The sequence below is a fragment of the Thalassophryne amazonica genome, chromosome 14 (assembly GCF_902500255.1).
Source record: "Thalassophryne amazonica chromosome 14, fThaAma1.1, whole genome shotgun sequence".
NCBI classification, from domain to species: domain Eukaryota; kingdom Metazoa; phylum Chordata; class Actinopteri; order Batrachoidiformes; family Batrachoididae; genus Thalassophryne; species Thalassophryne amazonica.
This window is the reverse complement of record NC_047116.1, coordinates 3,516,503-3,538,852: the sequence shown is the minus strand read 5'-3', so window position 1 is coordinate 3,538,852 and position 22,350 is coordinate 3,516,503. Positions and strand designations below refer to the sequence as shown.

General features: G+C 44.9%; 2 protein-coding genes across 3 annotated transcripts in view; both read right to left on the bottom strand.

Annotated features, from left to right (window-relative positions):
* Positions 1 to 12,251, bottom strand: part of LOC117525395 (bone morphogenetic protein receptor type-2-like) — a 91,935-nt gene extending 79,684 nt beyond the window's left edge. Inside the window, exons 1-3 of one of the 2 annotated variants that reach the window (XM_034187251.1) lie at positions 12,109 to 12,251; positions 10,486 to 10,647; positions 7,951 to 8,148 (exon numbers count right to left, since the gene is read on the bottom strand). In XM_034187251.1, the coding sequence (XP_034043142.1) occupies positions 7,951 to 8,148; positions 10,486 to 10,558 (271 nt within the window). In that variant the 5' untranslated portion in view covers positions 10,559 to 10,647; positions 12,109 to 12,251. The remainder of the gene's footprint in view (positions 1 to 7,950; positions 8,149 to 10,485; positions 10,648 to 12,108) is intronic. The other variant, XM_034187252.1, reaches the window with a different exon arrangement.
* A 2,639-nt stretch (positions 12,252 to 14,890) lies between these two features.
* The window catches only part of si:dkey-230p4.1 (trichohyalin), a 109,000-nt gene continuing 101,540 nt past the window's right edge, over positions 14,891 to 22,350 (bottom strand). The window contains exons 29-31 of the mRNA XM_034187250.1: positions 17,917 to 18,066; positions 16,089 to 16,289; positions 14,891 to 16,016 (exon numbers count right to left, since the gene is read on the bottom strand). Of these exons, the coding sequence (XP_034043141.1) occupies positions 15,792 to 16,016; positions 16,089 to 16,289; positions 17,917 to 18,066 (576 nt within the window). The 3' untranslated portion in view covers positions 14,891 to 15,791. The remainder of the gene's footprint in view (positions 16,017 to 16,088; positions 16,290 to 17,916; positions 18,067 to 22,350) is intronic.

The following is a 22,350-nucleotide window of genomic DNA, read 5'->3' as shown; positions in this document are numbered from 1 at the left end:
ATCTCCTTTCTTAGGCAGGAGGGACAGAACAGCACAGCGACAAGACGTGGGAAAGCAGCCCGCCGCAATGCTCTCTCGCAACATCTCCAGAAGATCAGCACCAAGAAAGCCCCAGAAGTGTTTATAAAAATCCACTGGAAGTCCGTCGATCCCCGGAGCTTCCCAGATGCCATCTGCCGCACTGCCATTGTCAGTTCATCCAGCGTGATGGGGGAGTCCCAGGCCTCTCGCTCCAGGCCACCAGCTGGGGGGAGATCTCTCAGAAGGTCAGCCGCACAGGCCCCGTCACAGTCTACAACACTGTAGAGAGCGGAGTAGAAGTCCCTCGCATGTCTCCGCATCTCTGCCGAATCACTCGTCACCCATCTGTCAGGAAGGCAAAGACAGGTCATCACCTTCTGATGACCTGCCTCTACTGGTGGTTGGCTCTCACTGCGGTATTGTATCACTTCCTGTTCCGGAGCACAGCTGTGTTTTGCTGTATCTGTTAGCTGTTTAATCTGCGTAGTTAGATTGATCTAGATAACGATTTATTTCACGGTGTAATCTTCACGTGCCTTAATTAAAGCACTCTCTCTGCTGAATCACCTCTAAATTATTCACACATTATTCACTTTGTATGTTTTTAGGAATCCGCTAGCTTAGCACAGCTATTAGCTCTTAGCCGGTTTAGCATGGCGGCTTCTCCTGTCTCTCCCCCACTTTTCTGCTCTGGGTGTGAAATGTTTAGTTATTCCTCGGCCTCCTTTAGCAGTAACGGTACTTGTAATAAGGGTAGCTTGTTCGTAGCTTTGGAGGCCAGGCTGGGCGAATTGGAGACTCGGCTCCTCACCTTGGAAAATCCTACAGCTAGCCAGGCCCTTGTAGTTGGTGCGGACCAAGGTAGCTTAGCCGCCGTTAGCTGTCCCCCAGCAGATCCCGAGCAGCCGGGAAAGCAGGCCGGCTGGGTGACTGTGAGGAAGAAGCATAGTTCTAAACAGAAGCCCCCTGTACACCACCAATCTGTTCACATCTCTAACATTTTTCCCCAATCGGCGACACACCCGCCAAGGATCAAACTCTGGTTATTGGCGACTCTTTTAAGAAATGTGAAGTTAGCGACACCAGCAACCATAGTCAAATGTCTTCCGGGGGCCAGAGCAGGCGACATTGAAGGAAATTTGAAACTGCTGGCTAAGGCTAAGCGTAAATTTGGTAAGATTGTAATTCACGTCGGCAGTAATGACACCCGGTTACGCCAATCAGAGGTCACTAAAATTAATATTGAATCGATGTGTAACTTTGCAAAAACAATGTCGGACTCTGTAGTTTTCTCTGGGCCCCTCCCAATCGGACCGGGAGTGACATGTTTAGCCGCATGTTCTCCTTGAATTGTTGGCTGTCTGAGTGGTGTCCAAAAAATGAGGTGGGCTTCATAGATAATTGGCAAAGTTTCGGGGGAAAACCTGGTCTTGTTAGGAGAGACGGCATCCATCCCACTTTGGATGGAGCAGCTCTCATTTCTAGAAATCTGGCCAATTTTATTAAACCCTCCATATCGTGACTATCCAGGGTTGGGACCAGGAAGCAGAGTTGTAGTCTTACACACCTCTCTGCAGCTTCTCTCCCCCTGCCATCCCCCCAATACTCCATCCCTCTAGAGACGGTGCCTGCTCCCAGACCACCAACAACCAGTAAAAATCTATTTAAGCATAAAAATTCAAAAAGAAAAAATAATATAGCACCTTCAACTGCACCACAGACTAAAACAGTTAAATGTGGTCTATTAAACATTAGGTCTCTCTCTTCTAAGTCCTTGTTAGTAAATGATATAATAATTGATCAACATATTGATTTATTCTGCCTTACAGAAACCTGGTTACAGCAGGATGAATATGTTAGTTTAAATGAGTCAACACCCCCGAGTCACACTAACTGCCAGAATGCTCGTAGCACGGGCCGAGGCGGAGGATTAGCAGCAATCTTCCACTCCAGCTTATTAATTAATCAAAGACCCAGACAGAGCTTTAATTCATTTGAAAGCTTGACTCTTACTCTTGTCCATCCAAATTGGAAGTCCCAAAAACCAGTTTTATTTGTTATTATCTATCGTCCACCTGGTCGTTACTGTGAGTTTCTCTGTGAATTTTCAGACCATTTGTCTGACTTAGTGCTTAGCTCAGATAAGATAATTATAGTGGGCGATTTTAACATCCACATAGATGCTGAGAATGACAGCCTCAACACTGCATTTAATCTATTATTAGATTCAGTTGGCTTCACTCAAAATGTAAATGAGCCCACCCACCATTTTAACCACACTTTAGATCTTGTTCTGACATATGGCATAGAAATTGAAGACTTAACAGTATTCTCTGAAAACCCCCTGTTGTCTGATCATTTCTTAATAACATTTACATTTACTTTAATGGACTACCCACCAGTGGGGAATAAGTTTCATTACAGTAGAAGTCTTTCTGAAAGCAGTGTAACTAGTTTAAGGATATGATTCCTTCTTTGTTATGTTCTTCAATGCCATATACCAACACAGTGCAGAGTAGCCACCTAAACTCTGTGAGTGAGATAGATTATCTCGTCAATAGCTTTACATCCTCATTAAGCACAACTTTGGATGCTGTAGCTCCTCTGAAAAAGAGAGCCTTAAATCAGAAATGCTTGACTCCGTGGTATAACCCACAAACTCGCAGCTTAAAGCAGATAACCCATAAGCTGGAGAGGAAAGTGGCGTCTCACTAATTTAGAAGATCTTCATTTAGCCTGGAAAAAGAGTCTGTTGCTCTATAAAAAAAAAGCCCTCTGTAAAGCTAGGACATCTTAATACTCATCACTAATTGAAGAAAATAAGAACCCCAGGTTTCTTTTCAGCACTGTAGCCAGACTGACAAAGAGTCAGAGCTCTGTTGAGCCGAGTATTCCTTTAACTTTAACTACTAATGACTTCATGACTTTCTTTGCAAATAAAATTTTAACTATTAGAGAAAAAATTATTCATAACCATCCCAAAGACATATCTTTATGTTCGGCTGCCTTCAGTAATGCTGGTATTTGGTTAGACACTTTCTCTCCGATTGTTCTGTCAGCGTTATTTTCATTAGTTACTTCCTCCAAACCATTAACATGTCTATTAGACCCCATTCCTACCAGGCTGCTCAAGGAAGCCCTACCATTAGTTAATGCTTCGATCTTAAATATGATCAATCTATCTTTATTAGTTGGCTATGTACCACAGGCTTTTAAGGTGGCAGTAATTAAACCATTACTTAAAAAGCCATCACTTGACCCAGCTATCTTAGCTAATTATAGGCCAATCTCCATTCTCCAACCTTCCTTTACTCTCAAAAATTCTTGAAAGGGTAGTTGTAAAACAGCTAACTGATCACCTGCAGAGGAATGGTCTATTTGAAGAGTTTCAGTCAGGTTTCAGAATTCATCATAGTACAGAAACAGTATTAGTGAAGGTTACAAATGATCTTCTTATGGCCTCAGACAGTGGACTCATCTCTGTGCTTGTCCTGTTAGACCTCAGTGCAGCTTTTGATACTGTTGACCATAAAATTTTATTACAGAGATTAGAGCATGCCATAGGTATTAAAGGCACTGCGCTGCAGTGGTTTGAATCATATTTATCTAATAGATTACAATTTGTTCATGTAAATGGGGAGTCTTCTTCACAGACTAAGGTTAATTATGGAGTTCCACAAGGTTCTGTGCTAGGACCAATTTTATTCACTTTATACATGCTTCCCTTAGGCAGTATTATTAGAAAGCATTGCTTAAATTTTCATTGTTACGCAGATGATACCCAGCTTTATCTATCCATGAAGCCAGAGGACACACACCAATTAGTTAAACTGCAGAAATGTCTTTCAGACATAAAGACATGGATGACCTCTAATTTCCTGCTTTTAAATTCAGATAAAACTGAAGTTATTGTACTTGGCCCCACAAATCTTAGAAACATGGTGTCTAACCAGATCCTTACTGGGATGGCATTACCCTGACCTCCAGTAATACTGTGAGAATCTTGGAGTCATTTTTGATCAGGATATGTCCTTCAGGCACATATTAAGCAAATATGTAGGACTGCTTTTTTGCATTTGCGCAATATCTCTAAAATTTGAAAGGTCTTGTCTCAGAGTGATGCTGAAAAGCTAATTCATGCATTATTTCTTCTAGGCTGGACTATTGTAATTCATTATTATAAGGTTGTCCTAAAATTCCATGAAAAGCCTTCAGTTAATTCAAAATGCTGTAGCTAGAGTACTGACAGGGACTAGAAGGAGAGAGCATATCTCACCCATATTGGCCTCTCTTCATTGGCTCCCTGTTAATTCCAGAATAGAATTTAAAATTCTTCTTCTTACTTATAAGGTTTTGAATAATCAGGTCCATCTTATCTTAGGGACCTCATAGTACCATATCACCCCATAGAGTGCTTCGCTCTCAGACTGCAGGCTTACTTGTAGTTCCTAGGGTTTGTAAGAGTAGAATGGGAGGCAGAGCCTTCAGCTTTCAGGCTCCTCTCCTGTGGAACCAGCTCCCATTCAGATCAGGGTTGACAGACACCCTCTCTACTTTTAAGATTAGGCTTAAAACTTTCCTTTTTGCTAAAGCTTATAGTTAGGGCTGGATCAGGTGACCCTGAACCATCCCTTAGTTATGCTGCTATAGACTTAGACTGCTGGGGGGTTCCCATAATGCACTGAGTGTTTCTTTCTCTTTTTGCTCTGTATGCACCACTCTGCATTTAATCATTAGTGATTGATCTCTGCTCTCTTCCACAGCATGTCTTTTTCCTGGTTCTCTCCCTCAGCCCCAACCAGTCCCAGCAGAAGACTACCCCTCCCTGCGCCTGGTTCTGCTGGAGGTTTCTTCCTGTTAAAAGGGAGTTTTTCATTCCCACTGTCACCAAGTGCTTGCTCATAGGGGGTCGTTTTGTCCATTGGGGTTTTTCTGTAATTATTGTATGGCTTTTGCCTTACAATATAAAGCGCCTTGGGGCAACTGTTTGTTGTGATTTGGCGCTATATAAATAAAATTGATTTGATTTGATTTGATGAGAGGTCTTCTTCTCCAAATTGAAGAAGAAGGAACTGGGTGCATCCATGTCCCTGATGCTCGCAGTCATGTCCTTCTCCAGTGTTGCCATGGCTACCTTGACCCTAGCTGTGGAACAGGAAGTGTACTGTCGACACAAAATCCGAACCTGAGTTTTGCCGGCCTCCCACCACTGACTCACTGTCCCAAATGTCCCCTTCCTTCCCCTCCAGAAACCCCAAAAAGATTCAAATAAATTACAAAACGCCCTGTCATGTAAAAGCTTGGTGTTAAATTTCCAGTAAGTGTTGAACCTCTGAGTGTGTGAGTGGAATATTTCTGTGGTGATGAAATGATGATCTGAAAAACCAACTGGCTGAATCAAAATCCTGCGTAATCTGTTCCGGAATCAGTGTGACATATAAATCTGGTTAAGCCTGGCTGCAGACACCACCCCATCTGAAATCGGAACCCATGTGTACTGTCTGTCCTGTGGGTGTGTGACCCTCCATGTGTCCAATAAATCCACCTCACGTAAAAAAAAAAAACAGCCAGTGAGGAAACCAACTGCAAATGTGGGTCCTCACCAACCCGATCCAGTGACATATCTACAGTACTTAAAGTCTACAGTAATTAAAGTCACCCCCCAACACCAGTCACCAGGATCCTGCTGAACTAAAATGTCCCTCACCTGTTTGAATAACCCCACCCGCTCCGAGCCCTCGTGTGTGTAAATGTAAACACCATGGTCAACCCCTCGACCTGAGCCCTGACCAACAGAACCCGACCCTGAACAATCTCAGTGGTGGATAAAACAGTGACATCAAGTCAAGGCAAAAACAAAACTGCCACTCCAGCACTGATGTGGGAGCCATGACTCTGACAAAAAGGTCCCCTCCACCACCGAGCCCAGTCCACGTCATTATTTGTGTCAGAGTGAGTCTCCTGCAAGAACAACACATGCAACCCCTTTTGCGCAAAGAGCTCAGAGACCAAAGCCCTCCTCTGGCCGTCCCCTGCCACTGTTCATGTTCAAAGAGCCCACCTTCAGATACTGCATGTGGACTGAGTGGAGAGAGAACAGAGAGAAAGACAAACAGAGAAGAAAGAACACCCAGTGAGACACAGTCATACTCTATCTGGTGGATTTACGACCCCTGCGACCTAACCCCTGCTTGGACAGATATTCCTTACCCAAGGCAGTGATATGTTACCTGAGTCTGTACCACTTCTTCTCATCCAGTAGGTCCAAGCCAACAAGCCTCCTCAACATATCAGCGTTGACCACAGAAGGAGAGACAGAAACATCAACCGGACCGACCACAGAACCGTTAGTCACCACAGCGTCAGTCAACCCAGAATGGTCAGTTGTCAGGTGATCAGCAGTTACACTGACAGCTTCAGTCTCAGAGACACCCTGCTGTGGAGAAACGACCTATTCCTGCACGCTGGGCCCCTCCCTTGGACTAGACACCGACAGCGGGGCCCCAAGGCCAAAGGTCCCGGAACCGGACCTGGGGCCGCCGATACCGCGTTTGTGCGGACATGTGAGATGTTTCTGACCAAAGTCCCCACATTCAAAACACTTCTTGCTTCCTGCACTGGCATAAACCATGTAAAAAGAGTCTTCATGTTTGTCTCTTAAGGACACGTCCAGAGTCTGGGTCGGACAGTTCAGGAACATGAACACCTGACAACGGAAGGACTGAACGTGGTGAAGTTTCTCGCTCTCATAGCCCAGTCCGATCGTCTTAAAACTGCTGGCAAACTTCCCGAACCTCTGCAGCTCCCGACTGAGAGCCTCATTTGAAACAAACGGAGGAACCCCAGAAATAATGATTTTAGTGGACGGAGCGCAGAGAGGAGAAGCCTGCAGGTAAGAATCATTCAGATAAACCCCACTTTCAATCAGCTGAGCAGAGAAACGCTCCTCCGACAGAAAAAACACCACGGCTCTGTTCATCCTGGACGCAAACGTTAAATTCTCATGTCTGACCTGCTCACCCACAGCCAGGAGGACATCCTCCACAGACACACCAGGTCAGGGACCACCCTCACCCCGTGACGGAGCGAATGGGCCGACGGCGGCCCAGATGCCAAAACCCGCCACAAAAACCACATAAAACCACACGCAAACCAGTCAAAACAATAAAAAACTAACAAATAAACCGAAAATTAACAAAAACACCGAAAAGGAAGAAAAAAATGCCACCTCACCTGAACTGCGTCACACTCTCACCTGTGACCCTCACTCGCACTCAAACTCCCAGCATGCACCAGAGAGAGAGAGAGAGAGAGAGAGAGAGAGAGAGAGAGAGTCAGAGAGAGGGAGAGAGAGAGAGAGTCAATAAGTCAGTCAGAGAGAAAGTGAGTCAGAGAGAGAGAAAGTGAGTCAGAGAGAGAGTCAGTGAGAGAATGACTCAAGGAGAGAGTGAGTCAGAGAGAGAGAAAGTGAGTCAGAGAGAGAGAAAGTGAGTCAGAGAGAAAGAGACTCAAAGAGAGTGAGTCAATAAGTCAGTCAGAGAGAAAGTGAGTCAGAGAGAGAGAAAGTGAGTCAGAGAGAGAGTCAGTGAGAGAATGACTCAAGGAGAGAGTGAGTCAGAGAGGGAGAGAGTGAGTCAGAGAGAAAGAGAATCAAAGAGAGTGATAAATCAGTCAGAGAGAAAGTGAGTCAGAGAGAGAGAAAGTGAGTCAGAGAGAGAGAAAGTGAGTCAGAGAGAGAAAGTGAGTCAGAGAGAGAAAGTGAGAGAATGACTCAGGGAGAGAGTGAGTCAGAGAGAGAGAGAGAGAGAGAGAGTGTTCAAACCCTGTTTGTAACGGCCCCAGACTTTGAAATGCTGATGGTGACCTGAGACTTATAGATGGTGATGATGCGTACTGGAGGGGGCGTGTCCAAAACATAAACACTCTCACCTTGCTGGACCAGATGCATTTCCCCGTCTGGGCTCTTTTCCCATAATCCAAAGCAGCGGAAGCCGTGTCTGCAGTGGATCGTGCCGTTGTCCTGCACCAGCCCTCGCAGCTCATTGGCCTGTTCCTCCTGAGGCTCCGCCCACTGTTGTTGACGGACTTGGTCAGCATATGTGCACAGTGCGTCTTCAGAGTGAGAACCTGCAGAGTTATTTCACACACAATCAATATACAAAGATTGTCTGTGCGTTCATCTCGACACGTCACATTTCTTAACGGCTGATGTGACTCCAGGACACATTCAGTGACGTGGAAAAAGACTTTTTTTCCTCAGGGTAACTCGGAAACATAGAAAGTGGAAGAACTCTGTCTTCTACATTTACTCATTCTCGTCTGTCACATGCGTTCATGTTAAGAGCGAGTGAGTGAGCTGACGCGGAACAAACACAAAAGCATCGTCTCTGTTTGTTGTGTTCACTCCACTGACGTGTCCTCAGAGTTCTCCTCCAGAAAAACAAAAAACAGCACGCTCGCCATTTCACAGCCCCAACATCCACCTTCTACATCCACTTAGACCATTTCATGGGTTGCCGCCCACTCGTGCCTGTAGCTTCCTCCTAGTTCAGCACCACCCACAAGCCTGTGTGTGCATGCACGTACGTGTGTGTGTGCCTGTGTGCATGCACGTACGTGTGTGTGTGTGCCTGTGTGCAAGGGTGTATGTGTGTGTGCGCCTGTGTGTATGTATGTGCCTGTGTGCATGTGCGTACGTGTGTGTGTGCGTGTGTGCATGCGCGTACGTGTGTGTGTGCGTGTGTGCATGCGCGTACGTGTGTGTGTGCGTGTGTGCATGCGCGTACGTGTGTGTGTGCGTGTGTGCATGCGCGTACGTGTGTATGTGCCTGTGTGCATGCGCGTACGTGTGTATGTGCCTGTGTGCATACGCAGGGCTGGACTGGGGAAATTTTTCAGGCCGGGCATTTTTAACCAAGACCAGGCCACCACCAGGTATTGAAGGGGAAAAAAATTAAGCCTGCTGTGACAGTGTTTTTTTTTTTTGGTCCCTTAACCGATCAATGTGCACCAGGAGGAAATACAGTTATCATAGGCTTATCAAAAGTACGATCTATTGACAGTAGGTCAAGCAAGAAATGACTGGATGACTGGACCAATGACTGGATACAAAGGTTGAACTTTTGAAACTGCAATACACAAAAAGGCCACAAGATGGAGAAAGTTGTCTCACTACAAGCTACAAGTAACATCAAGGATTTCTTTTATTACCAATTTGTGTTGCTAATCAACTTAGAGAATGACTCTCAATTTAAAGTAAAATGTTAGGTATGTGAAATTATGCCAGGACTTGGAAAGAATAGGATTTGTTTCATCCATTTAATTTAGAGTATAAAATAAAAAGGGATGATTCACATAATAATGGAAGTTCAACAGTTAGACAGCACTTTACTTCGGACCAGAAGATCAGAATGTCTCTCTCACACACAGATGTCTGATTTATGAACAAGTTAGGTTGTTGTTCATCAATTAATAGCTGAAGTTAACCTTCCCTTACCGTCATGACCGTAGTGGTCCCCGCCTCGTCCACCTGTTGAACTTCTTCTCCACCACTTGCTGAGGCTGCCGCAGATGTGGATGCTCCGCGTCCACGCGAAGCAAACGTCTGTTATTTTAAGACATTTTGCAGCATCTGCCTGAAGGGCTACTCTCTTCTGATCCCTGGCTCTTTCAGTGCCACCTTTCCTCTTCTTGCCACCATCCATATCGCTCGTTATCGCTCTGTCTGGCACTGGTGCACCGTGTAGCCCAACCGAGGCCCGAGATGGAGGGGTAATTGGCCTGCCCCTCACCTCATTGGTCCAGGCCACAATCAATCATGACTAAAGGGCAGATCTACCAGTTTATGCACCAATAGGAGGGTTTATATACCGGTATCCACCTATAGCGTTATGTTTTAAATTATTATTATATTATATATTATACTTCGTAAAAAAAAAAAAATCTGCAGGCCAGTAGGCCATCAGGCCAGCGGGCAAATGCCCGGTGTGCAATACTATCAGTCCAGCGGTGTGCATACACGTATGTGTGTATGTGCCTCTGTGCATGTGCGTACGTGTGTATGTGCCCGTGTGCATGTGCGTACGTGTGTATGTGCCCGTGTGCATGTGCGTACGTGTGTATGTGCCCGTGTGCATGCGAGTAGGTATGTATGTGTATGCATGCGTGTATGTGTATCTATGTGCGTGTGTGAGCATGTGGTGTCTGTGCGTGAGTGTTGGAGCCACAGCTGTTTAGTCTAAAGTCGCCATCAACAATCACAGGAAGGTCAAATGTCAACGAGCGTCTTATCGACCTGACCAGCACAAAAACACTGAGGTGCCACAGACGGTGTTGTTCCACAGTCAGGATGTGATGTCAGAAAAACCCCAAACCACTGCATGATGGGAAATGGTGTTCTTATCAAACTGATCCTGAGGAATGAAGATTGGAAGCAGCGTCTGTGTGTGTGTGTGTGTAACTGACCTTTCACCGCAGGAAGGAGTACGATGAACAGACACACTGTCAGCACTGACGAGGCTCCGCCCACAGCCACCATGTCTGAGCAGTGTCAGAGGTTCGAGTCCCTGCAGCCTCACTGAAATTGTGGCATCACAGATCTTGGATCAGGTTCTCTTGAAGAAACATCTGTGAAAAAGCAGCAGATGAACTTCAGCTGCATCATTATGGGTACGAAGAGGAACCACAGACAAATCGGACGCTGGAAGACTGATGCTTCTTCCTGTTTAAAACAAAACAAAAAACACAAATTTTTCCTCACCACTTGGTCATGGGGAAGATTGAGACCAGGCGTCACCACCCAACTCCTGGAGATTATCTGACCTGCATGTTTTCCAACTCTCCCAGCTCCACCCACTGCTAATTAACTGAGGCAGCCAATCAAGAGCTGAAAAACATCAGTGACCTGTCCAGGAAAGAAACTTTGCTGAATGCAATGATGTGTGAAAAGAACCTGGGCTACGTATAGTACATAGAGCTGGGCTACCAGGAAGTGACCCGGGTGACAGTACGTAGACCTGGGCTACCAGGCAGTGACCCGGGTGACAGTACGTAGACCTGGGCTACCAGGAAGTGACCTGGACTACCAGGAAGTGACCCGGGTGACAGTACGTAGACCTGGGCTACCAGGAAGTGACGCGGGTGACAGTACGTAGACCTGGGCTACCAGGAAGTGATCCGGGTGACAGTACGTAGACCTGGGCTACCAGGAAGTGATCCGGGTGACAGTACGTAGACCTGGGCTACCAGGAAGTGACGCGGGTGACAGTACGTAGACCTGGGCTACCAGGCAGTGACCCGGGTGACAGTACGTAGACCTGGGCTACCAGGAAGTGACCCGGGTGACAGTACGTAGACCTGGGCTACCAGGAAGTGACCCGGGTGACAGTACGTAGACCTGGGCTACCAGGAAGTGACCCGGGTGACAGTACGTAGACCTGGGCTACCAGGAAGTGACCCGGGTGACAGTACGTAGACCTGGGCTACCAGGAAGTGACCCGGGTGACAGTACGTAGACCTGGGCTACCAGGAAGTGACCCGGGTGACAGTACGTAGACCTGGGCTACCAGGAAGTGACCTGGGTGACAGTACGTAGACCTGGGCTGGACTGGTGTCCTGTCCAGGGCGAGTCAGAAACTCTCATCTGGTTCACGGTACAGAACCCATGGATAAGCATAAGCAAACTTCTTTTCTCTCTTCATGACGTCACAGAAATATGAGACGAGTAAGAATTCTGCCCCCTGGTGGTCAGCGCTCTCAGAGCGGGTTTCCAGTTTAAATATGATTTTTTTTTCCCCTCTCCTGACCTTTGATTGGTCCTTGTTTATGAAACAAGATCCGGTGACCTCAGTGACCCCTGTCCAGAAATGTGGTTTAACCTCCAGATCCATTTCTGAGCCAAACCTAAAACATGTTTAATCCGCACACCGACAGAAATCTGCATCATTGCGGAATAAAGAAACTGAAAACCACCGAACCGGTCGGACGGTGTGACGCGGGCGGTGAGGTCACAGTGTCGGTATGGTCATGTATGATCCCGGTCCGCAGGTAACTATGGAAACCGTCAGGGAGTGGCAGCAGCCTTCATACCGGTCAGGATGAATCCTGGCGGGTCCGCAGGAGTCCAAACCAGGTCTGATCCGGATCCTAAGTCGTCCTCAGGACGATCCGGCGCAGAATGCGGAGCAAAATAAGAAATGCGCAGTAATGAACCTGCGCTCCGCTTTTCTGCAGACAGTCAAACTAACAATGCTTCCGGATAAGACTTTCAAAATAAAGCCCTACGTTTGGAACGCCTTTAGATGGCCAGAAAAATAGGCACACCAATTCACTGTAAAACAGACCAAAGGTCGTATAATAAAACAGTTAAAATCAATAATTACAGCGTGCAACTCTGAGCTGGAAACCAAAACAAGTAGCGCCACCTAGCGAACGGTTCCTCCCACACGTTATACTTGAGCAAACTATATATATATATATATATATATATATATATATATATATATATATATATATATATATATATATATGTATGTGTGTGTGTATAAATGATCTGCACAAAGGAAGAATATTTGACATTTGTTTATAGCACATTAATAAAAGTGAACCTGCACTAATTTGAACAAAAACGTTAAACAGTGTTGATCTACGATACACCTCAAAGTTAATTCTGAACTGCTGTGATGCAAAATAGTGATAAATCTGGATTTTATTTTGAAATGCGGTCTGCTGTGGAAGCAGTGCTGATGGGAAATGTAGTCTGTCCAGCAGAGACTGGCACAGTCTGTCTGTCTGGCACTCACGAGGCCGCCCTCTGCTGGCTAATTTCTGCCACTACAAAAACCAGCCTGTTCAGATACCAAAAAGGTCTTTGGTTCAAGGCATCTCCTCCAGCAGGACCCGATGGATCACTGGATCTACATCACACAGACTCAGTAATCCAGTATCAGTATAGATTCAGTATCGAAGTACTGTATTTAAATAACTTTTTTCTTTGGTCAAGACGTAGTTGATAAAAGGAACTGCTTCCTCCTAAGTGAACCGGTTCACGAACCTTCATTAAGGATTTCCCAACTTGCATGTCCACCATGTAGACCACAAAGTCCAAAAAGTGAGCTAAAAGAGGAGGTGATGGTCTAGTGGTTAAGTGTTGGGCTTCAGACCTGAGGATCCTCGGTTCAAACCACAGTCTGACCAGACAATCACTATACGGCCCCTTGGGAAAGGTCTTTCATCCTCAAGTTGCTCCAGGTGTGAAGCGAGTGCATTGCATGGCATTACCCTGACATCGGGGTGTGCGTCTGTGTGAATGTGAGGCATCACTGTAAAGTGCTTTGAGCTTCTGCTATAGATAGAAAAGCGATCTATAGATGCAGTCTATTTACCATTTAAGAGTCTCCAAGAACAATATGGACATAATCCTCCTGATATCAAACCCAACAACAGACTTGATGGAGAAACAGATTCACTTCAGACCCGAGAAGATGTAAGGTCCAAAACACGTCCATATGCTGTCTTTACATCTTTTCAGAGATGATCCATGTCTGGAGAGGTGTACCATTTTAATCAATGAGGGGAAGGAGTGGCCTAAACAACCAAAGGGTCATGGGTTCAATCACCCAAACAAAATGTGTGAAGGGAAGGTGAAAAGCACAGACCTCACTCTATGAGTTACCACTGCTGTAGTGTCCTTGGACAGGGATGGTCCCAGTGGGCAGTTGAGCGTCGTGTACAGCAGCATGCTAGCATCAGCATCATCAGGAAAGACCCAGTATTGTGTTGCTCCTTTTAGACAGAGGAACCAAGTTCTGGATGAGATTTAGACCCTTAATCCAGTCTGAGCTGAACCCAAACATCTGTGTTTTCAGTGACGCTTCAGAGCTTCACTCAGAGGACACACCAGCTACACCTGCCTGGACCCTGTTTTCATCCAGGGCGGTCTTAATTTTTGGTGGCACAGATTCAAAAAGGTGCAGGAGATAATCTGAGATCTTGGTCCGTATTGGCATGATGACTTCACAGTTTCACACGGGCCAAAGCTTCAGAAATCCAGACTCAGACCAGGAAACTGTTTTCTGATCCTTCCACTGTCCAGCTTTGCTGAGCTCGTGTCCCCTGTTGCCTCAAGTTTCCTGTTCTTAGGTGACAGGAAATGGCACCAGGAGTGGTTGTCTACATGTTGTTGATCCTCTGCAGACTTTGGTTGAAACCAGTGGTTTCTTGAGTTCTTGGTTCCTTCCTATTTGCTGGAACCAGTCCATCCCACCTTGTCTGAAGTATTGCCATCAATGAACCACCTCCTGGATGGTTCGTCTTCAGACCTTCCTCTGTGGACTCCACAGGTTCCTGAAGTTCAAACCAAACATTAAACTGAAGGAACTTGATTTATCTCTGAACTTGGTGTTTCAGATCCACCATTTGTCCGACCGCGTCCAAAGTCAGGTCATGTTCCTTCATTCTGACGTTTGAGCTTCAGTGGATCCTCTTCACTGCGTCTGATTGGCTGATGATCATCGCTTTAATGAGCAGCTGACCAGGAGTACCTAATAAACTGGCTTTGCTTGAAAAAAAGTTTTTTTTTTTAATTACCTAAATTTTATTAAAATCTGATTATAGCATTCAAAGTTTAAGACTTTAATTTGGACATCTGGATTTTTAAACTTTACGTCACAAAGGATGTGATGCCTCCCAGCAGAAATACAAAAACAAACAAAAACAAAAAACCCAAAACAAACAAACAAAAAAACCTTCAATTACTTCAAAATCTCAAGTTGCGTCAGGAAGGACATCCAGTGTTAAACTTGTGCCAAATCCCAATCCAAACTGGATCCTGAACCACAAATGAACAGGACTAGTCAAAAGACAACTTGAATCACTTCAAACATACTTTGGTTTATTGAACTTCATGTAGTTGACCTCTGACCTTCCACATGAGCTGGACTCTGCTCAGACTGAAGGATCATGGGAAATGTAGTGAGTCACAAAATGAAAATATAAATATGGATACAAAAATAATACTGTAAAAAATAAAGTAAAAAAAAATCTTGAAGTTACAAATGAATTCGTCTGATTTTAAATAGTCTCAAATATGTAATTGTTTAATCAGTAAAGAGTAAAATTCTGAATTAAAAACTGATGACCAAAAAGACCCAAAACATTGTTTCACTTTCAAGAAAAAAAAAAAAGCTCAACATTTTTTACTCATATTAAAATACATTTGAATATTTAAATATCTATATCAGTTGGTTAAATTGCTGTTTTACATCAGTGCAAGCTGAAATCAGTTACTGAGGGTTACAGCGACACCTGGTGCACGGAGGTGAACTAATTAATTAAAATAACTAAAGGAGCCTTGTGACTTAACATTTAGAGCAAAGTTCAGTGAATTTATATTTTTCTTCACGGGGACGTCAGTGACGTTTTCACACATTTAAACGATACAAAGTCGAATCATCGTATAAACATTTTAATTTTATATTATTTTACTGGTGGAATGTTCCCAATTAGCACGTAGCTAACACCTTTGTAAATTAATCTGTTCTGTTCTTATTGTATCATCCAGATGCTAACCAGTTTTATTGATCATGAAAACAGTTGTTACCTGCAGTGCTATTGTTAGCTTTCAGATGCTGTTCCTTTAGTCCAAGTGTGTAAAGTACATGTGGGTTCTGAGGGTTTGATTAGTAACTGTTTAAAAGCTGCCATGAGTGCAGCACTGAAATTATTTCCCACAATGCAAAACTGCAAACTGTCCTTTAACTTCTACAGGATTATCACTGACTGAGGACCATCGTAAGCTCTGCCTCCCGTAAACTCCGGTCCAATCGCTGCGTCTCAGACTCCAGGACGGATGCGAGCGGCCGTCTGGTGACGACAGCCAGTGAGTCTGTGAGGTCATCGTGCAACATGAAGAAGTGTTGACTGTTTTTGGAGGACTGTTTGATGAACTGCGCCCTCTGCTGGTACTCCAGATCCAGACACAAACGGAGGGAGCGGACCTGAGGGGGAGGAGTTAGCACCGTTAGTCTGACGCCTCAGAAATGAACACATTTCCTCTTTGTGGCCGTCACCTGGTCCTCCAGATCTCTCACTCTTCCCTTCAGATGTTGTTCTTCTGTGGTGCTGGAGGACTGCTCTGCACACAGACAGACAGCTGCGCATTGAGGTGCTGACGCCGCGTTCCTCTTTCTGCACAAGTCACCACTGGTCGAAAATTTGATGCTGTCAATCACAGAAAGCCGCTGCTGGATTTGTGACCTCTCGTCTTCCATCTGCAAACAAGCAAACAATAAACCAACAACTGTGAGCAGCGTGCGCTGGGCTACATTACATTTGACAAAGTTGGACAAAGGATCAGTGATGGTAAGTCCTCGTGGAACATGTTCCTGAAAAAATGAGCTGAAAATGTTGAAGTGAGGATAACGATCATTAAGAGGAAGAGCGCCCCCCTGTGAAGCGCTTACTTAACTTCAGTGATTTATCTTTAAAACAATCACATCAGGAGTTTTACATGTTTTGCTTTTCCTGTACGCAACATGAAAACAAAACAGCGCTGTTTTGTTTCATGCTGCGCGTCTCTGTCCGCGCGTGTACCCTCTTTCGGCGCGTCTCTGTCCGCGCGTTGTACCTCTTTCGGCGCGTCTCTGTACGAGCGCTTGTGTACCTCCTTTTCGGCGCGTCTCTGTCCGCGCGTGTTACCTCTTTTCGGCGCGTCTATGTCCGAGAGTGTGTACCTCTTTCGGCGCGTCTCTGTCCGCGCGGTAACTCTTTCGGCGCGTCTCTGTCTGTGTGTGTACCTCTTTCGGCGCGTCTCTGTCTGGTGTGTACCTCTGTACTGTGTGTGTACCTCTTTCGGGCTGTCTCTGTCGGTGTGTGTACCTCTTTCGGTGTGTCTCTGTCTGTGTGTGTACCTCTTTCGGTGTTGTCTCTGTCTGTGTGTTGTACCTCTGTCTGTGTGTGTACCTCTTTCAGTGTGCTCTGTCAGTTGTGCCCATTCCCCTGTACCTCTTTCGGTGTGTCTCTGTCCCGTGTGCTGTACCTCTTTTCGGTGTGTCTATTGTCCTGGTTGTGGTGTACCTCTTTCCCAGTGTTGTCTCTGTCTGTGTGTGTACCTCTGTCTGTGTGTACCTCTTTCAGTGGTCTCTGTCTGTGTGTGTAACCTCTGTCTGGGTTGTACCTCTTTCAGTGTGTCTCTGTCCGAGTGTGTACCTCTTTCAGTGTGTCATGTCCGGTGTGTAACCTCTTTCGTGTGTGTCTCTTGTCCGTGTCGTGTACCTCTTTCGGTGTGTCTCTGTCCGTGGTGTGACTCTTTCGGTCGTGTCTCTGGTCTGTTTGTGTGTACCTCTTTCAGGTGTGTACTCTGTCTGTGTGTGTACCTCTTTCAGTGTGTCTCTGTTCTGTTGTGTGTACCTCTTTCAAGTGTGTCTCTGTCTTGCTTGTGGTAACTCTGTCTGTGTGGTTGTACCCCTCTTTCCGTGTGTCTCTGTCCGAGTGGTGTACCTCTTTCAGTGTGTCTCTGTCTTGTGTGTGTCCCTCTTTCAGTGTTAGTCTCTGTCCGTTGTGTGTACCTCTTTCGGTGTGTCTCTGTCAGTGCTTTGCTGACCTCTTTCGGTGTGCTCTCTGTCCGTTTGTGTTACCTCTTTACATTGTGTCTCTGTACTGTGTGTGTACCTCTGTCTGTGTGTGTACCTCTTTCAGTGTGTCTCTGTCTGTGTGTGTACCTCTGTCTGTGTGTGTACCTCTTTCAGTGTGTCTCTGTCCGCGTGTGTACCTCTTTCAGTGTGTCTCTGTCCGTGTGTGTACCTCTTTCGGTGTGTCTCTGTCTGTGTGTGTACCTCTTTCAGTGTGTCTCTGTCTGTGTGTGTACCTCTTTCGGTGTGTCTCTGTCTGTGTGTGTACCTCTTTCAGTGTGTCTCTCAGTGTGTTTCTCTCTCTCTTCAATTGCTCCTTCTGTTTTTCCAGTTGGGAGATTTTCTTCTTCAGTCTTTTCTGCTGCAATTCCAGTTGAGCCACCAAGTAGTGCAGCGCAGCTAGCCGCTCCTCCACAGTCTGCACAGACAAGTCAAACAAGAGTATCATTTTATATATATATATATACATACACATACACATATATATATACACACATATATACACACACACACACACACAGTAGTGTTCAGAATAATAGTAGTGCTATGTGACTAAAAAGATTAATCCAGGTTTTGAGTATATTTCTTATTGTTACATGGGAAACAAGGTACCAGTAGATTCAGTAGATTCTCACAAATCCAACAAGACCAAGCATTCATGATATTCACACTCTTAAGGCTATGAAATTGGGCTATTAGTAAAAAAAAAAGTAGAAAAGGGGGTGTTCACAATAATAGTAGCATCTGCTGTTGACGCTACAAACTCAAAACTATTATGTTCAAACTGCTTTTTTATCAATCCTGTGAATCACTAAACTAGTATTTAGATGTATAACCACAGTTTTTCATGATTTCTTCACATCTGCGAGGCATTAATTTTGTTGGTTTGGAACCAAGATTTTGCTGGTTTACTAGTGTGCTTGGGGTCACTGTCTTGTTGAAACACCCATTTCAAGGGCATGTCCTCTTCAGCATAAGGCAACATGACCTCTTCAAGTATTTTGACATATCCAAACTGATCCATGATACCTGGTATGTGATATATAGGCCCAACACCATAGTAGGAGAAACATGCCCATATCATGATGCTTGCACCACCATGCTTCACTGTCTTCACTGTGAACTGTGGCTTGAATTCAGAGTTTGGGGGTCGTCTCACAAACTGTCTGTGGCCCTTGGACCCAAAAAGAACATCAGTCCACAAAATATTCCTCCATTTCTCTTTAGGCCAGTTGATGTGTTCTTTGGCAAATTGTAACCTCTTCTGCACATCTTTTATTTAACAGAGGGACTTTGCGGGGGATTCTTGCAAATAAATTAGCTTCACACAGGCGTCTTCTAACTGTCACAGCACTTACAGGTAACTCCAGACTGTCTTTGATCATCCTGGAGCTGATCAATGGGTGAGCCTTTGCCATTCTGGTTATTATTCTATCCATTTTGATGGTTGTTTTCCGTTTTCTTCCACGCGTCTCTGGTTTTTTGTCCATTTTAAAGCATTGGAGATCATTGTAGATGAACAGCCTATAATTTTTTTGTACCTGTGTATAAGTTTTCCCCTCTCCAATCAACTTTTTAATCAAACTATGCTGTTCTTCTGAACAATGTCTTGAACGTCCCATTTTCCTCAGGCTTTCAAAGAGAAAAGCATGTTCAACAGGTGCTGGCTTCATCCTTAAATAGGGGACACCTGATTCACACCTGTTTGTTCCACAAAACTGACAAACTCACTGACTGAATGCCACACTACTATTATTGTGAACACTAATGTGTACACACACACACACACACACACACACACACACACACACACACACACACACACACACACACACACACACACACACACACACACACACACACACACACACACATATCTCCTTTATTTCACCAGATAAAAAGCCCATTGAGGTCTCGACCTCTTTTACCAGGTCACCCTGGTCAAGAAAAGGCAGCAGCACACGTCATAATAGACAGTTTATCATCATCATAAGAACATTAAAAACAAAATAAAATACAAGCAATTTACAGATAAAACAACCAGCTTGGTCATTATAACAATATACGAGGACCATTTAAAATGTAAAAACACAGGCACTGTGTAAAAGAACTCCATTCTCTCTTAAAACAGAGCAGAAACCGTTCAAAGAAATCAACCCGGACAGTTTCAGTTCAGATTGGAGAACATTCCAGTAAGAGGAAGCAGGGAAACCAAAAGCTTTCTTTCCCGTTTCAGTGCGAACATGAGGTAGACTGAAACATAACATGTCACTGGAGCGCAAAGTGTAACAGCTTTCAGATCTCTGAAGTAAACTGGATAAAGAGACCAGTACCTGTCCAATAAGAGTTTTGTAAACCACGATCATTCAGTGTGTACAACACCTGGCAGACAAAGAGGGCACACCCACACCTGGCAGACAATTCACAGTGGTGGGTGAGGCGGCTACAACCAGTGATGAATCTCAGGGCACAGTGATACAGCAGGGTCAGGGACAACCGGATGAAGCTCACCCATACACGACATCACCGTAGTCCAGTTAGGACAAGAAGGCCACAGTTATCAGGAGCATGTGAGCTCTGGAGTAAAAACATGAGACATTTCTATTCACCTTATTCAGGAAGTCAGGGTGGGCGGCTCCATTTTGGCAAGCAACTTCCGGTTTGTCACTGCGTCAATGATTATCTACGTGGGAACACAGTACATTAAAAGGGTCCGAACATGAACAGCATTAATTGTTCAGTTTGTAGGTGCCACACCAACTGGAGGAAGAGGAAACTATCACTTTCAGAATGATGTTTTGAACATGGAATGCAGAGATCTGAGTGTTGTGGTCCAGTATTTAACTTGTTCCCTCCTCCACTGAAAGACGAGGATCTCAGGTGCTCGCTAAAGGCGCTGAATTAGAAAAATCCACCCAAATGTCCCTGTCTGTTCTTTTCATTTTATAGAGAAAAAAACCCCACACCACTGGATCTTTACCCAGAGAAATTATTGGACTATAACGCTCTGTTGAAGAAGCCACGGCAGATGCTAGTGAGACAAACGGGTAAGCTGTGTTTGTAGTGTTACCTGCTATCTTATTTACTCATTCTCTGGCGTTTGATACAACCAAACACTGCATGAAATAACACCATACGTATATTAACGTTACATAATCTTGGCATTACGGCGGTACTACTTGTCGGGTAGTATTTTAACGTGACTGTGCTTTTATACGAGCTTCAGTGGCGCTGTGTGGTGTGAAGCTCAAAGTTCCTCATAGCGAAACTGTCCACGCTGAGTGACAACACAAAGTACCGTATTTTCCGGACTATAAGTCGCACTTTTTTACATGTTTTGGCCGGGGGTGCGACCTATACTCCGGTGCGACTTATAAATGAAAAATATACCGGTAGGATCTCAATTAATTTACTGTAACAAAACAATTTTACGTGACAGAGTCGATCTATGTTTTAAAATGGCCACCGGAAAAGGAAATGCAATGCATCATGGGCACTGTAGTATGACGACCATCCTATAGTTCACGCTGGTCGCGATAACCAATCAGAGAACAGAACTTTGGACGCGTATTCCTCACCTCACCCACAGCGTGTGAAGCTGACGAACACGGTGCTTGCTGTTATTCCGGCATGGCGAACAGAACAGCTTCAACCCTTGGATATCAGTGTGAGCAGAGTGTTTAAGTTGACGCTGAGAGCTGCGTGGGAGCATTGGGTGAGCGACGGCGGAGGATTAGCGTGTGCACTTGGAAGGAGCTGGCGTCGATGATTGTGAAAAGCGTTTGAAGCAGACGAACATGGTGTTTATTCCGGGACGGCTAACAAGACAGCTTCAACCCTTGGATATCAGTGTGAGCAGAGTTGACGCTGAGAGCTGCATGGGAGCACTGAGCGACGGCGGAGGATTAGCGTCTGCACTTGGAAGGAGCTGGATCGACAACGCTGGGTGGTCATGAGCTGCACAGGTAGGCGCTGCATGGTTCGGCTCGCAATGTGGTCCGCAAAATACAAACATATCCGTAGGTAAAATGCAGCTCACGAGAGGGCACTCGAGGCTTGTGTGACTGTTCCTGCGACTTCTGACTACCATAGAAAAATAAAAATTTTAACGTTACTGATAACATAAGACAACGGAGAAGGCCCGAAAAAATGCCACCAAAAAGAAAATCATACTCTGCAGATTACAAGTTGCGACTGGTGAAATATGCATCCGAAAACGGTAGCCGTCACAATATTATCATCTGAACTTTTCATGTTAACATACCTGTATGTCCATGGGACTTATAGTCCAGTGGACCTTATTTATGGTTTATTTTTCTTTATAATGGATAAAGTGGCTGGTGCGACTTATACTCCGGTGCGACTTATTTATGGTTTATTTTTCTTTATAATGGATAAAGTGGCTGGTGCGACTTATACTCCGGTGCGACTTATAGTCCGGAAAATACGGTAGTTAAAAATAATCGAGGGCCACTTTTTCATGTCATCTTCCCGCTCTGTTCTGACCCGTGGGTGAGCCAAAGTTGATCCCTTTGAGCTTTTCAAAAAGGTTATTGTTTCTAGCCATGTAATATCTTCTGTTGTTCTATATTGAAAACACCGCTCACCGGAAGTCCTAATCCAAAACGGAAATGCCTCTGCTGTAAAAGTGGGCGGGGCTGAATAAGGTGAATAAAGGAAGCCGAGCTTCACCCTTAATTTG